The sequence below is a fragment of the Periplaneta americana genome, chromosome 13 (genome assembly GCF_040183065.1).
Source record: "Periplaneta americana isolate PAMFEO1 chromosome 13, P.americana_PAMFEO1_priV1, whole genome shotgun sequence".
Taxonomy (NCBI): domain Eukaryota; kingdom Metazoa; phylum Arthropoda; class Insecta; order Blattodea; family Blattidae; genus Periplaneta; species Periplaneta americana.
Genome location: NC_091129.1, coordinates 110392752 through 110408850, shown reverse-complemented (window position 1 = coordinate 110408850; position 16099 = coordinate 110392752). Strand labels below are relative to the sequence as shown.

The window sequence follows — 16099 nt, the reverse complement described above, 5'->3', positions numbered from 1 at the left end:
GCTTGGGCTGATTACCTGGTTGGGTTTTTTCCGAGATTTTCCCCCAACCATCTGGTGAATGTGAAGTAAACTATGGCGAATCCTCGGCCTCATCTCGCCAAATACCATCTTGCTGTCACCAATTCCATCAGCACTAAATAAACACAGTGTTGTTAAATAACAGACTAACAAAACTTAAAAATATAGCAAAATGGAAATGTTTCTCATTCTATTATAACTTCGTGCTAAACGTGCCATTCACGATTTTGTGAAGAATTCGCGCATTTTTCTATGCATCTTTATTTTGCTTAGCTTTGTCTTTATGTTCATTCATGTTTTATTGATCACAGGAATAGTGGGAAACAGAGTTTCACATGAAGTTGAACTGTGAAATGCTTATAAGAGAAGATTTAGCTCTTGATGGCGGCTCTATAATGGTTCAAGTTATTAACACAGTATTGTACATTTTGTTGTCGGCATCTGAACTATGTACTTGAAGATATTGGTTAATTGGATGATGAATTGAGGTTCCAATGTGTATATATAACTATGTGAATATTATTTGGTGCTATTTCTCATACTGAACACATCAGTTGTTTGTGCAGTAATCAGGTACTTGAGACACCTTATCTACAAGGGAACTATTAATGAGCTAATGTCGAGACTTTCCCTCAAACTGTGCACATCATTACATCTCCACAGCAGATAAACATACACAGTACTAATTGTAATGTTGTGAAATTAAAGCTTCAATAAATGTTTATCGAAAAATTGAACAGTTCCTGGTTGTGAGTAGGTAATGCTCATTCAGTTGGCAAAGCGCATTCAGTGCACAAAGTTATCTTGCATGTCACATGGCATTGTAAGTATTCACAAAGGCTGCCAACTCATTTACTTGCTTGAAAGTCACTCCGTTGTTTCTTAATGAAATATTCCAAGTGAATTTTCACAGCCTTACACTTAGTATGGGCAGCAATTTTTTTATATTGAAGATTTAAAGTAAAAAGGACATAAGTGTCATTTTGAAACTTCCTAGGAAAATGAGCCAATGTATGTTGAAGCTATTCACACATACACATTCCGTCATCTATGAACACCTAATGAAACGATAAAAGGATGGGTCTGAACTGTAATCTTTAGTTATGTTACAGGATTAAGTACATAAATTATTATTCTAGTGAAAATATAATTTTTACAAATGAAGAGTCCACTGCAAGAATGATGGATGTCACTTTCTTGTCGAAAATGAACCAAGACTGTCAATGCATAGCTTAAGACATATAGAATGTACATAGAGAGTTATATGGCATTAACACTGATAGTCATTGTCCAGTAATGATCGGAAAATCACAGTTAAGCTTTGAGCACTAAGCATTTCAAACTTTCAAATGCTTCTCCTGAAAAATGTATTCCAAATGACATCCATCATTCTTCCAGTGGACTCTTCAAATATGACACTGGGATCTGCATTTACTTAAAATCTTCAATAATATTTATCTACTGTGAAGATCTGTGTACTCCATTTGAAGGGAGATTTCAAGATGAGCTCCTTAATGGGTCTCTTATTAGACTACCATTTAGATCTGTAACAAATATAGTGAAAATGAAATCCAGATAGTTCTTCACTATAGGCTGTGGCATAAGTCACTATCCTAGGTAACGTAACTTACATTAAGATTACCAGATTTTTTTTAACAGTTTTCAGGGACAGTAATCAGTATATGAAAAAACGCTTTTAACATTTCTGTTAGTTTGTCATTCACTCAATTTCTTTTTACACACCTTAAAGAATTAAAATACTCATTCTAGTTTACACATTAAAATTATTAATTTTGCTTAACTGCTGGTATTTTTCAGAAGAGTAAATTTTTGTAAGCATGTCTTCTCTGGAGTCCTAGGTTTTGCAGCAAATTCCTGACAAGTCTTGTTGAAGTTGGTTAAGATTGCAAGCATAGCTCGAACAGTTTCTAAATCCATTCTGAATTTTTAGGATCTCCACATGTTCGTTGAAAAAAAAAAAAAAATTCTTCGCTGAAGCATTGCTTCCAGTAAGACCTGGAGATATTTCAGTCAACTTCTGGAGTTGTGCATATAAAATCATTTTCTCAGAGAGAATCTAATAATTTCATTCCATTTTGAGCAAAGATCGACATTTTTTTCATTCCACTTTGCTATTTTGTCTGAACTCATATATTTCTTCAAGCAAGAAATTTCATAAAATAAATTATTTTATCCAGGTTAAGTCCATCTACATAGGAAGAAAAAAATAATGGACTTTCTCTTCAAATTTTTCTCTTCCTGGAACACATCTTAGCAGTACACATCCCACAGATAGCTTACATTGTGAATGAATACCCAGGCACTGAGATAGTGAACAACATTTTCATAAAATTATAATAATTATCACTTAAAATCCGGGAATATCTGGGGACAAATCATTAAATTTGGAGACATTCTGGGAATGAATTTTGTTCAGGGACTGTCCCCAAGAAATGGGCACGTCTGGTACCCTTAACTTACATGCATATGACTCGACTGGTGAAAGTGTCCACTAGTCTTGAAAATTAGGATTAGCTTTGTTGCAAACTGCATACCACTCAGTAATCTTAAGAAAAGTGTAGCAGTCAATCGAGCATAGTGGGGTAGTGACTTATGCTGCACACTGTATTTATTTTAAAGCAGTGAATTTTTGTAAGTTCAAATATAAATTTGGTTTTGTGCCTAATTTATTGCTGAGGTCACACTACTTCAGAGTCTGACAAGTACCAACATGAACTATGAGGATGTACAGTAAAATTTCTTTTTTACATTTCACTCATATATATTTTTTCTGATGTACCGGCAAAATTCTATACTTTTCATGTTAATTTATTTTGGTTATACATTTTTCGTTTCTACGTTTTTTACACTTGTACAATCATATTTTAAACCCCAAGAGATATGAAACATCGTTTATGTGTTCTAAATCAATTTCTCTAAATTAGGTTTGCTGTCAAAATGTAAGAGTGTGAGAATATAGCATGTGTTCATTGTTAAAATGAAGCCTACTTTGGAATTCGTGAAAATTCGAAGCTGTCTATATTTCTCTCCACCAATCTTGTGTCCTTTAATGATGCTGTTACTACTTTAGAAACAGTAAAACATTTTATAACACACCATGACGCAGCTGAACAAATTATGGAACAATTATCACAATTTGAGGGCGTGGTTTATCCCTTAGTAACAAGCAGTCCTAAAAAACTTATTTTTTTTAAATAATCACATGTTCCTAAATGAAGATCACACTATACTTGGTTTTTTGAAAGATGGGACATGACAGGAGCGTTGCGAACGGAAAAACAACTGAATGTCACATAGCGTGGTAGGCCTGTTGCTATGGTAACAACGGTAGAGTTGCCAAACTTACAGTTCACACATGGCGAGTGCTTAATAGCTCTCTTGGCGACATTTATTGTGCACACTATGATAGCATTGGTACGTTTCGTCTTTGATTCTCTGTCGATTTTTGTATTGTTTTCTTACCTTCGCGTCAATTGTCAATGAATGTTTTAACGTCACCCATCTTAACAACAGTTGCTAACTTCCATCAGCTGGCAGTGTGGTAGTCCATATTGGCAACATGGCACTGTAGTTCCAAGCTCGGCCGCTTAACTGTCATGTCCCATCTTTCAAAAAAACAAGTATAGAAGAACAAGATAAGTCAGTTTCTTAAAATTTCCAGGACTGGAGTTTGAAATGTAACATATCAACCAACTTTGACTCTACAAATAATCTCACATTCTTCAAGAATATGAGTACAGTACTGTATTATAGACTCAAAGTTGACTGAACTGTGAAGTTCTAAATTTCTTTTACTAAATTGGCTTAACTTGTTCTCCCCAGATAATTTTGAAATGCTATTTAAGATGTTATTAAATGCTATTTCAATCTTACGTTTTTCACACTATGCGTTTTTTTTCTTTGAACCTCCATAAAATGAAGTTTTACTGTAGTATTAGATTGTATACTTACATTGCATTTTTTTTTTGTCTAGGCTGGAAGCTGATGTTAAGAGACTAAAGACTGATCTTCAGTCCAGTAGACAATTGGAGCAGGATCTCCGTAGTCAAATAAACACATTGATCTCTGGTGAGAAGAGCATTAAAAGTGAGCTAGCCCAGCTGCAGCAAGATAATGATGATTTACAGTCAAGGTAAGTGTGCCACTGGATAATGCGTGTGCTTTCCAACCATGCAGTCTGTAGTTCTATCCCTGTCATGGGTGAAGATTTATTTCCATTTCACAGGAATAGGCATTTCTCTTTTTTATCTCATACTTATTGTATGATGTCTCTTTAGTGGCCATACTTCGTGCTGACCACTCGATCAGGGAGGTCCACAATGTGAGAATCTAGTATTGGTTCACAGAAAGGCCAAAATATTTAAATGATGATTTAGTGCCTTATGGGGAAAGGGAGAAACAGTCAAGGTAAATTGTTTTCTGGATATTGTTACCTTCTATATTTATCTGCTAGTTTGCTAGACTGAATTACACTACTCACTGTAGTTCCTCGTTTTCCAATCATGATGAGGGATGAGCACCAGTCCCATACTGCTGCTGAACTTCATGTGAAAATTTCTTTCCACATGAAGATTTGAGCCAAAGCACATTCTGTATTGCCAGTCCAAAACATGAGACTTTAGATTATGCAGCTACAGCATGGGAGCCTCTGACATATGCTGAATCTTTCTCCAAATTAGTAGGAGGTAATGGATGTGATTAGCATAGGATTTCAGAAGCACCCTATTGCTCAAAATATATCCTGCACATTGCAGAACTGTGTGCATCAGAGTGGTTCTAATATTCTGGAGGACAGATTACAAGGACTACAGAAAATATTTAAATTGTTACTATTGCCTTTGTAGAAAAGCTTCATCTTGTCATGAAAGAAACATACCCACCAGCGTAGCTCAGTCAGCTGAGGTACTTGCCCGATAATCCGGAGTTGTGCTCATGCATAGGTTCGATTCCCGCTTGGGCTGATTATCTTGTTGGGTGAATGTCAGGTAATTATGCAAATCCTCATCCTCATCTCGCCAAATACAATCTCACTATCACCCATCCAATTGACACTAAGTAACAGAGTAGTTTGATACAGCGTCATTAAATAAACAACAAAAAAATTGGAACAAACATGGTCCCTGAAACGCAACTTGTTCCCCAGAAATTGTCAACAGTAAACTATTATCAGAATGATTTTGACTGCTAGGTTCCTGGTGAAAATTTTCTGGACGTGACTATTCTGGATGATGTCATTTGTTGAATTCTCTCTTCAATTTTGGCAACTGAATCTTGTCCATATTTTAGGAAAGCATTAATGTCATTTTCGTGTTCAGATTGATGGCCAGCAATCGTGTACACTTGCTGTCTTTACACTTCTGTTAATTGATCTGAAACCAAACGAGATGCAGCTTTTCGCATACTGAGGATAATTTTGAAAATGTGCCGGGCACTGAAATTTTTCATCCCTACTTCCTAGGCCAATCGAGATGAAGTTCATAACTTGTTTACTGCAAGAAGTCCCTGAAGAGATCTACCTGTACATCTGAAGAGGAGGATTATTCTGCACAGGCATTATCCTCCTACTGATCTTGCACTGTCCAAATGCATTCATCCATCTTGTGATAATCCAGTGAGAAGGCATTCATCCATCTTGTGGCACTCTGATGAGGAGACATAAGATGGATATCTTATGACAGTCTGATGACATCTTGTGACATTCTGGTGAAAAGGCATTCATCCAATTTGTGATAATCCAGTAAAAAAGATTCATCGATCTTGCGACAATCTGGTTAGAAAGCATCATCCATCTTGTGACAATCTGGTGAAATGGCATTCATCCATCTTGCGACAATCTGGTGAGAAGGCATTCATCCATCTTGTAACAATCTAGTGAGATGGCATTAATCCATCTTGTGAAAATCTGGTGAGAAGGCATTAATCCATCTTGTGACAATCTAGTGGGAAGGCATTCATCCATCTTGTGACAATCTGGTCTGAATACATTCATCCACCTTGTGACAATCTGGTGAGACAGAGCACTGTCGTTTCTTTTCAAACACCACAGTAACAACATGTAACCTAGATTATATTAGCGAAATCATTGTTCTAGTCTGGTAAACCTATCTTAATAACACTGCAAACTGAGACATTGATTTTTTATGACTTCTTTACACAAGATTATGTGTTGCGTAGTATTAGTTGATGCTATCTATTTACAACTAATGTCTTTGCATCTCATGACAGTGTTACATCTATTTTCAAATGAATATGAAGTCTATATTGATGCATCCAAAGTTCCAGTTCAAAGATTTTGTAGAAATGCAGTGTCTGTTTACCTCCTTCACTACCGTCATTAGTGAACTTCCAGGAAAACAATATCGCATGAAATATAATCATCCTGTAATGTACATTTTTTTATATATTTCAGCTTCAGTTTTAATATTATTATTGTTTAGGCTGCATGGTCTAGTAACTGCTCGTCAAATGGACAAACAGACCATTACTCAGCTGGAACGCCGGCTGCAAGAAGAACGTCGCTTACGAAGCTCCTGCGAAGCACAATTGGCTGCTGAACGAAAAGCTAAGAAAGCAGAGGAGGCTGCAGCGGCACGAGCAGTTGCTATGGCAGCTGCTGCAAACAAGTAAGTCAATTATTATGAATTGGTAACTGATTACAAATACCATATTTACTCGGATATAATACACCATTGAATATAATATGTACCCAAATTTTTTATCTTAAAATTTATAAAGCTGCTGCAAACAAGTAAGTCAATTATTATGAATTGGTAACTGATTATAAATACCATATTTACTCGGATATAATACACCATTGAATATAATATGTACCCCAATTTTTTTATCTTAAAATTTATAAATAAAATTACTGGTGAATATAATACTCACCTGTGCTAAAAACCAATCAAGATTATAATTATATTATGAAGACAGAATATAAAGACACCCTTACCTGTAGCTACATATCACATTCATCCTCTTTGTAGTACCAGAACTGGAACTTGTGGTCAACAGATTCGGGTTATGTCAGAACATTGACGGACAATGATTAATGTCATGCTACTTCATTAGTAATTTTATTATTGTCAAAAAAGATTACACTGTTATCCCTAAGGTAATTTAATCTTATAATCAACAAAAATGGATCAGCTATTCATAGGTCAATTCTTTACATTTATTTAAAGACCCATGATTGTCAAAAGTAAAGTGTTATTGAGTCATTACTGTTGTTAAAAATAATATTCGTATTAATAATGGTTGTTAAAAATAGACATGAAATTATGGATAAAAGCTCACAAGAGATGAGACAACAAGAATCCACAGTGACTGTTTCCATCAGTGATTTCCTGTTACATCTCATAGCATAAATTGAGGGTTAATGTAAATTTGTTCCAGTCTAAGTGTTTGCACGCAAATATACTGTGCCATTCAATGTAATACACATCACAGTTTTCATGACAACATTTTGTCCAAAAAGTGCTTGTTAATATGTTATAATTGCCTGCTTGTAAATATTGTTTTTAAATATCATCTTCTTGTTTCATCAGATTTTTGACTCTACTCATATGTGTTGGATTTTGTGCAATATATCCCCCCCCCCTTTTTTTTTTTGGTGCAAAGAAAGTACCAATATTAACACTTTAATTTGCATAAATTCTTTATGCTCATTTCAGAAATTGTTTATTATTATTTACGTTGTTCAAATCTTCACAGTTCATGAGACCTGTAATCTAGAGGCATAGAAATATTGATGATACATGGTAGTGTGAAATTGAAATATCAAAAGCATTATGGTGTACCATTTATCCATATATATATATATATATATTGATCTAGTGTTAATTCTACTTCAGGAATGAGTGCACAGAAAGCTGTCGAGCCAGGCGACGTGACCTGGAAACTGAGGGTAAACAGCTGCGTCGGGAACTGAAATTGAAAGATGACAGGTACCTGGCAGCTGAGAGAGAAATGCAGGTATGATTAGAACTTTGTAATCACTGTAGCAGAAACAAATATGAATAGAATATCATTCTTTTCTACTTATTTTTTTTCTTTATTTTCAGAGCCTGCGACAATATAAAGACAGTCATAATGAGGCAGAAATCTTGATGTCTGCTTTGTCTGCTATGCAAGACAAAAATGCTCATCTAGAAAATAGCCTCAGTGCAGAGACTCGCATCAAGCTCGATCTCTTCTCTGCTCTGGGCGAAGCAAAACGTCAGCTCGAAATACGAGAGAGTGAGTTTAAATTATTTAATTTTTTCGTCTCCTTAATGCGCTCAGTTTTTCAGTTTGTTCAGTAAATTTATAATAGGTAGTCAGTGGTGTGACAGCCCATGAAGGGTCAAAACCGACCAGGCAATTGCTGACTTCGTCTATATGCCTCAGCAGAGGTAACAATCATACATCAGCAGTATGATCCACATAGTCATTATAACTGTTTTCAAAACAGATTTTGCTATCTACTGTAGCTCCCCAAATTCATCACGTGCTGGTGGGCACTGGTCCATACAGTGGCCTAAATTTCATGAGAGTTTCTTTCCCCACAAGACTCGAACCAGTGCTCATTCCATACTGCGAATATGAACATGATGTCTTAGACCAGCAGTCATTAGCACAGTGCACCCTCAAGCTAACATCTCTTATTCGCAGGTAAGAGATGCACTAGCGTGCATCTGTGGTTGCTGGCGGGTATGCTTTCTTCCTCTCCCTTCTGCATGACGATGCATATTCTGATACACTCCTTACTCGTTACCCAGTTCAGCGAGAGCTGACAACCACTGCCTTAGACTACGACAATATGGTGCAAGACAATATATTAGTTCGGAAATTTTCTTTGGCTTTATAATGTTCATTAATGCCTTTGATTATTTTTTGTATCATTTTACATTATCAACTTAAATTACAGATTTTTAAATAGGAAATAATTTGGAGAATAGATTCCAGAATTCTCTTATAAATTTATTGAATTTTTAAGTATTAGTAGCTAATTTACCTAATGTCTAAACTACCAAATATCACGAGATACAATGAATCATTAAAAACATTTTGTTAAATACCAAAAAAGTTATGTTGGATACACTGATTGCCAGTATATTTCATATATAAATTTAGACAGAAGACAGTAATGGTGCATTAATGAGGAAAGGTTTGATTTTGTACTTCATTTACTGAAATAATGAGAATCAAGTTCGTGCACAAGGGGGGAAGTTCCCCCATATGGGAAGAAACAATTTTGAAATTCTATAAAGTTATGGAGTTATGGCAGTCTCGGCATTATTATATGGATCAGAGACATCGTCATTACGAAAGGGCAACTTGAAAGAATAGAAGCTGCTGAAATGCGATTGCTAAGACCTCTTGCAGGATATACTCTTTATGACCATAAAAGGAATGCTGACATCTGAACAGAATTGAATATCACCGTCATTACAAGAATGCCCAACAATAGGTTTCCCAAGAGAATATTGGACTATACACCTCATGGAACACAAGACATCGGAAGACCAAGGAAGAGATGGAAAGACCAACTTTCTTCTGAAAGCGGAACAGGCTAGGAGGCCTAATCCAAGACTGTTATTGATGATGATGATTTTAGAATTTTATGGAATGCTGTTTTTTTTTCTTGGAAAAAGTAACATTTAACATGATATATGTAAATTTCTTATATGCGTGTTCACTAAGAAATTTTAAGTGTATTGAGTGTGTTAAGGATAAAAATTTCTGTAACTTCACTTTAAAAAACTTTATTTCATTTCAGGTGTTATTCGAGCACAAGAAAAGGAAATCGAAGAGTTGAAAAGCAAAATAGCGCAAGTATTAGCAGTCATGCCCACAGACACATTTGGTCCCGGTCCAACAAACAGCAGTGGGATGTCTAAGCTGCGACTAGCTGAGACTCCAAGCCCCTGTCCTGGCTGTACGGTATCCAATCTTGACCCCAACGCTACTGCTTATACTCCGAAGGGTAGTCTGATAGCATCCACCGAGGCCTGAATAATTGTTACCAGGCAAGTGGGAACAACCATAACACATTGTACAAGAGAGGAGAAGAGTAAAATGTAGTATTCTGTACAGCAACAAAATTGATTATGTCAGGCACTTTACCATGACATTATTTTCTGTCATTAGTAGCAAAAATTGTTTCGAATACTTCTCGAGTCCTTTTCCTATGTTTCGACAATTCGATAATCTTATCTTAATTTGAAAGCGCAGTGCAAGTTGAAAGGAAGTTGTATACTCTGTATTGTCGCTAGCCGAGCTCCATACAGTGTTTATAGTCTGTGATCCAAACATCAAAGGAGCACCTAAGTTTTATTGCCTGTACATGTGGGCTTCCGTACCACACATATTTGTTCAGTCTTGGAATATGCCAAAGTGGAATCCATTATACATATTTGACCATGTTGCCTTCCATTTTTCAATATGTGCAGTATACTTGGTAATTTGTTTAATCTTCACGTGACGATTCTGTGGATCAGTGTCAAACTGTAGGCTAGTACAACATGAATGCTTCGAATATTTATTTCTTGCACTTTATTTGTAGTGACTGATGAATTGATTTAAGGCACAGATATTCCTAAGAAAACGAAAGTTGTCTACTGATCCACAATATGCATCACAGTGGAGTATGGCTTCTCATTTTTGAAGTGCTGAACTTACTTTTTTTTCTGAAGCCTATAGGCATGCTTTGAAGTGAGTTTCTGAGTTCAGCACCTTAATTTTCTTGTAATTTCTCTGGCTGTGCCAAGTTGTTGCATTCAATGCATAGTTCCATGTGTTCGGTTTTCGTAGATGTGTTCTCACAGGATATGTGTACATTAGATTGACGAAACTATCCAAAATCTTCTGAAGATCATTGGCTGGAATCAGTGGCTCTGTAATTTATCTTATGGATTTTGATGAATAGTTTTAATTTCTTAATGGCTGGTTTGGTTCCAGTGCCTCGCTTCTCGTATTTGTCCTCTTCTCCCTTCTCTTGACTCACTGTGGTATTGCTCTCGAGCGAGTATGAGGAACAGGGGTTGGGCAGAGAACACTAATCTGTTCCATAGTTTAACAATTATTTATCTCAATGCCAGAGACTGCTAATTGTCAGTATCTATTTTTCTTTAAGTACAACGGATAAAGCAGTTAACGGTCTGCATAATTCTTAGGTTGTATTGGTGCATCAAAATGCAAATTCTCTTTTCGTAGAAATCACTATAATGATATCAATATACAGTTCCATTAATTGCGCGCATTTAATGTAAAAAAAATATACTATTGTACCTTATAGAATCAGTAAAATGTCTACTGATAAAAATTACGTAACTGGATACAGCAATGTTGAAATCTTCATATAATGAATTTAGTTGAGCATATTGGGCTAGCTCAATAACTACAGAGGAATATGTGAGAGAAATTAAAACTTAACTTACGAAACCTGAAAATTTAGCCACCGTTGTTACTACAGGCAATTATTACATAAAAGTATCGCCACAGTAAACAGCAAATAATGTAGTGGTATTTATAGACACTTGTTTGACTGGTCCATTGTGTATTTTCCATATTTATTTTTATTGTCATTATTCTTTACTAGTTGTATAGTCTAGAATTCTGAGAAACTGCCATTCAAGTAGAGTAATGGAGTCCAGTGAGGTTCACTAGTCACAGTGTTCCTGCCCAAACTTGTTTTCTCAGCTCATTAAGAGTTGCAAAGTGATACCCATTGCACTCTGCTGCATCAGAGTGCCGTCCTACTTTCCACTCGGAATGTGGAAAGATATAATGCAGGACAAAATATACGATTCTTGTTGACCCAGTAGGGGCACTAGCTTCCTGTTGAGTTGCTTCCTTCACGATTATAAGTTGGCTGTGACTCGGAAGTCACTGCGATTTAAATACTCTTGGTTTATTGCTGCTTACGTTGCAATGAATCCAACTAAAGGCTGGTAACATTACGTAAGAGAATGTCTCTTTTTTTTTTTTTGTGTGTGATATGTTGCATGTAGATTTAGCATGTAAATATTTAATTGTAAGTATTAAAAACAAATTATTTTTTCATTCTATATTTAAAAGAGCACAAAGGTACTGTAATCAACTTCAACATTTCTAGGAACTTTTTTTTTTATGTATGCATGTGTGTCTCTATTAAAGAATTAGGAATGTGCATTTAGGTTAGTGTCAAGGTAAATTATCTGACACTTCCGAACTTAAAGTACTTAATTAAAATATTGGTTGTTTGGTTTAGCACTTTATGTTTAATCCGGGTACCTTGATCCGATACTGTTGCCTGCAACAACTCATAAATTCACTTTCATGCACAAATTCATCATTGCATTGCAGCAGTTGTAGGAAACAGTTCAGTATTTTATATATTTTGATAATGTGCACGCTGCTTTTAAAAGCATAGTAAGTATGATTTTGATCTAATGTTTTAAATTGTTTAGCAATGTAATTTTATTTGAATATTATTGTTGATAACCTTTGGAAAGTAATATTATTTCTAATTTCAGTCTACTAATGTTTAATTTTCTTGTTCTTTTACTTTATTTTTTTTTTTTTTTTTTTTTTTTTTTTTTTTTTTTTCATGTAAATACTTGGTATTACAAGTGATGTTTTATCGAGCAACAAAAAGGCTTTGCTCATTGCTTGGTATTTTGATTTAATTAGTGTTCAGTGGGCACGCTAAATAAATGCATTTTCTTGCATTAAAATCATGAGAGCTTGATCATTGTTAAGAGCTCTATCTGAAATTTCTGTTGTGATTGCAGATAAACCCTATGATCTCGAAATTGAAGCACAATATTTTGTTCGCAATGAAAGTAGCTTTCTTGTTTATATGTTTGCTAGTCTCTACTGGGTCAATTCTGGAAGATGATGCCATTTGTATATGAACTAGAAGGGTTGATCATACTGCACACATCTTAGTTCTGTGTTCTAGTGTTCTTGATATTTTGTCAAATGCTTTGCATATTTAAAAATAAATTAATTTTGTTATTCTTTTATTATAAATATATTTATTGTTTATACATTAAAATAAAAGAATGGTCCTTGATCATCTTGTTACATAAGACTGTGATATGTGCATGCCTACTACCACAACTATTTAATTTGATTTATTAACAATTTTTATTTCTCTAGGCATGTGCATGGTGAAAACGTGGTGAAATCTTTTTAAACTTAGACAAAGGCCATGTAGTATAACTGCCCTATATAGATTTCAGATTCTTGTTCACATTATAGTAAAGTATTTTTAAAAATTGAAAATGTCAGCTGTTATAAAAATTTATTTATTTTTGCATAGAGTCCATTGAGGTAATACTAATATTAGATGTTCCTCATGGAAATCACACACAAATTATTTTACTAAACATTGATATGCAACTTAAAATTCCCAGAATTCACTTATTCTGCTTACATACTTAGTTGTTTTGTTCCAACCATAATAGTGTTGAAAAAGATTAAAAAATAATTTTCAGCTTCGAGCATTGTGCTATCTAAATGTGATGTAAGTAGTGCTCGTAAATTAATTCAGGTGTAAGCAGTAAGATCAATGAATACAACTCCAGACAATCCAATTGTAGGAAAAGTAAATCATAGATTATGGAAAGAAAGAAATAGTGCATGATCTACATAGAAGTAAGTACTTCATACATATGGTGTCACAATAAATTAAATATTAGATACAAATGCTATGTAAGTGATTTTAAAATGTCAAAATTTAAAAAGTGCAGGTCTGAGGGGATGAAATCTTTGAGCCTGACTCATCTTCATTGCCATATGTAATTTCTTACATTAAAACAAATATCATTTAAATAGGTGTCAAGATTTAACAAATTGTGAAGATTGGAAATTCTTCTGTGAGATAGAAGCTATAAATATAAAACTCTTTAAAATCACAGATTAAAATTAGCTTACAACTTAAAAAATGTCATTTTGAGCAAGTACTTCAGGCATAACATACACGTGAAGGAAAATTAACTCCCAGTGACTTTCGAACTAAATTATGCCATATGCTTCGTTCTTTAGATTCTGGCGCCACATAACGTTCTTTGGGCATCCAGATGAAAAAGATCTGTGCTTAATGGTTTTAAATATAAATAGTATACAGTATTTAACAGATGAATTGTCATCTTCATGCCCTTAATTTTTATCCTTCATCTTGCATATTGTAGCTTCTCTGACTTGACCACTAAGATCTGTAAGATATCTGTGTGATATAGATCTAATCCTTCGCACAACATTATCCTGCACATACCTAGAAAAAGGAACCACTATTGCTTCTGCATGCAGTTAATCAGTGATGTCTGATTCGATTATTGGTTGTAAGCATTTGCACAATATCATAAGAACATAACACTAAGGAGTGTGAAGAATATGACCCCTTGCGATCTGAAAGGCATCTGGGAAGGATGTAGTGCATTGCACAAATGAAGTGCAATGTCATAGTAAGTTATTGTGTTTATGGATGTGGTACAAATAATACACTTGTAGTTTGCTGTGAAGTCACAGTAACTGACTGTTGGAGCACTGAACATTGAACATAAATAAACGGATGTGGAAAGTTGATAAAGAATGTATTGTAGACTTTATATTCATGTCAATCTTCAACATCTAAGTCTTGCAAGAAATGAAGAATTTGTCAGTAGTTTTTAACACAGGTAGCTTTTTTCAGCTTATTTTTAAAGTCTGTAGTTGGTGTTAGAATCTCCTGTGTTCTTTACGGTTTTTCTTAACAGTTTAAAACTGCAGCAGAGCTGATGAGGACTTAACCCATACCTGGCAAACATGTAATTTAATTCTAACAAACAATACAAAGCTATTACAGCAGGGAGGGGGGCTGCTGGACTTGCCCAGTCAACCAGTGTTGCCTGCAAACCTGTTGCCATATTTTGTACGTGGGAATTTTATACTCTCCATGTTGCCATTTTTCATGCATTTTTGTATTGTGGTGGGACGGTCTTGTGGGCATTGGTAGACTTCAACTGTGGGAAATGTGCAGGGAACGCTGGTAATGAGGCAACAACTCAATCTTTGTGACCAGCAAAATAATATTTTGATGTTTGGAGATATTCTGCTCTCTATATGTGTCAAGTCAAAGAAAATAAAAAAAAAAAAAATAACAAAAAATCTGTGGGACCACGAGTACCCAGAAATCGCATCATAAAATGTCTGGTAATTTATTTCTGAAATACCCCACAATATCCTATCCATGAGGGCTGGAACACCAATAATCCTAATGATCCGATAAAATCAGTACCAAATCCAACTGAACAAAGGAGAAAACTTTAGAATCAGCATTAGTTGTGTTTTGTTCATATGCTTGTGTTAAAATTAAACGAAATAAATTAAGTATGCAGCTACACATTTTAACGAACACAGAGGGTATGCATATGGGTGACCAAGACCGTAGAATTTCTTTTATCAGTATTTACTTTTCAGATATCTGTTAAACTACGTACTAAATTGAAAAATGGTTTATACATACATGATTTATTTTTGTACGAGGGATGACATTAAAATAAAAACTATAAGATTCTTTTAAAAAAATTAGAGTAACCTTCAAATCACCTTGAAAACGTCCTTCAAACATAACGTAAATAATGCAGTTTGCTTTCTCCTTTAAAGTCAATTATCTTATTTAAAACATTATTTTCTAAAGCACTTAACTTTTTAGATCTTTCACATTGTCAACTTAAGTATAAGTAATAATGATTGTAAATGCTACGACAGAACTTTGCATAATTATGTTCTCATCATACTAACTGTCAGAAGGAAATAATGCGGTGCTGCAAGGAACCAATTTCGAGATTCGCGAAAATACAGAAAAAATAGTTTTGAGCATGCAGTCTGTCTATGCACAGCAACCGGGACTAAACTGCCCCAAATGAGTACTGGTGGCTCACCAACCTTGACAGCACTACCTTCTTCTGCATTCAGAATGCTGTGCTTACAAGCAAGCATTCTCATGGAGGTAGATAAAAAAAAATATTTTTTTTCTTCTGCCATGTTAATAATGTCAAAACAAGTGTGTGTACAAATTTTGGCCACTTGAGCAGAATTACGAGGGCCCTCC

The 16099-nt window shown here is 34.9% G+C and overlaps 1 protein-coding gene across 3 annotated transcripts in view; it reads left to right on the top strand.

Moving 5' to 3' along the window:
* Window positions 1-15192, top strand: part of LOC138712249 (macoilin-1) — an 87404-nt gene extending 72212 nt beyond the window's left edge. For all 3 annotated transcript variants that reach the window (XM_069843818.1, XM_069843817.1, XM_069843816.1), the window contains exons 9-13: window positions 4013-4171; window positions 6477-6662; window positions 7893-8013; window positions 8103-8277; window positions 9800-15192. In XM_069843818.1, the coding sequence (XP_069699919.1) occupies window positions 4013-4171; window positions 6477-6662; window positions 7893-8013; window positions 8103-8277; window positions 9800-10035 (877 nt within the window). In that variant the 3' untranslated portion in view covers window positions 10036-15192. The remainder of the gene's footprint in view (window positions 1-4012; window positions 4172-6476; window positions 6663-7892; window positions 8014-8102; window positions 8278-9799) is intronic.
* The last annotated feature ends 907 nt before the right edge of the window (window positions 15193-16099 follow it).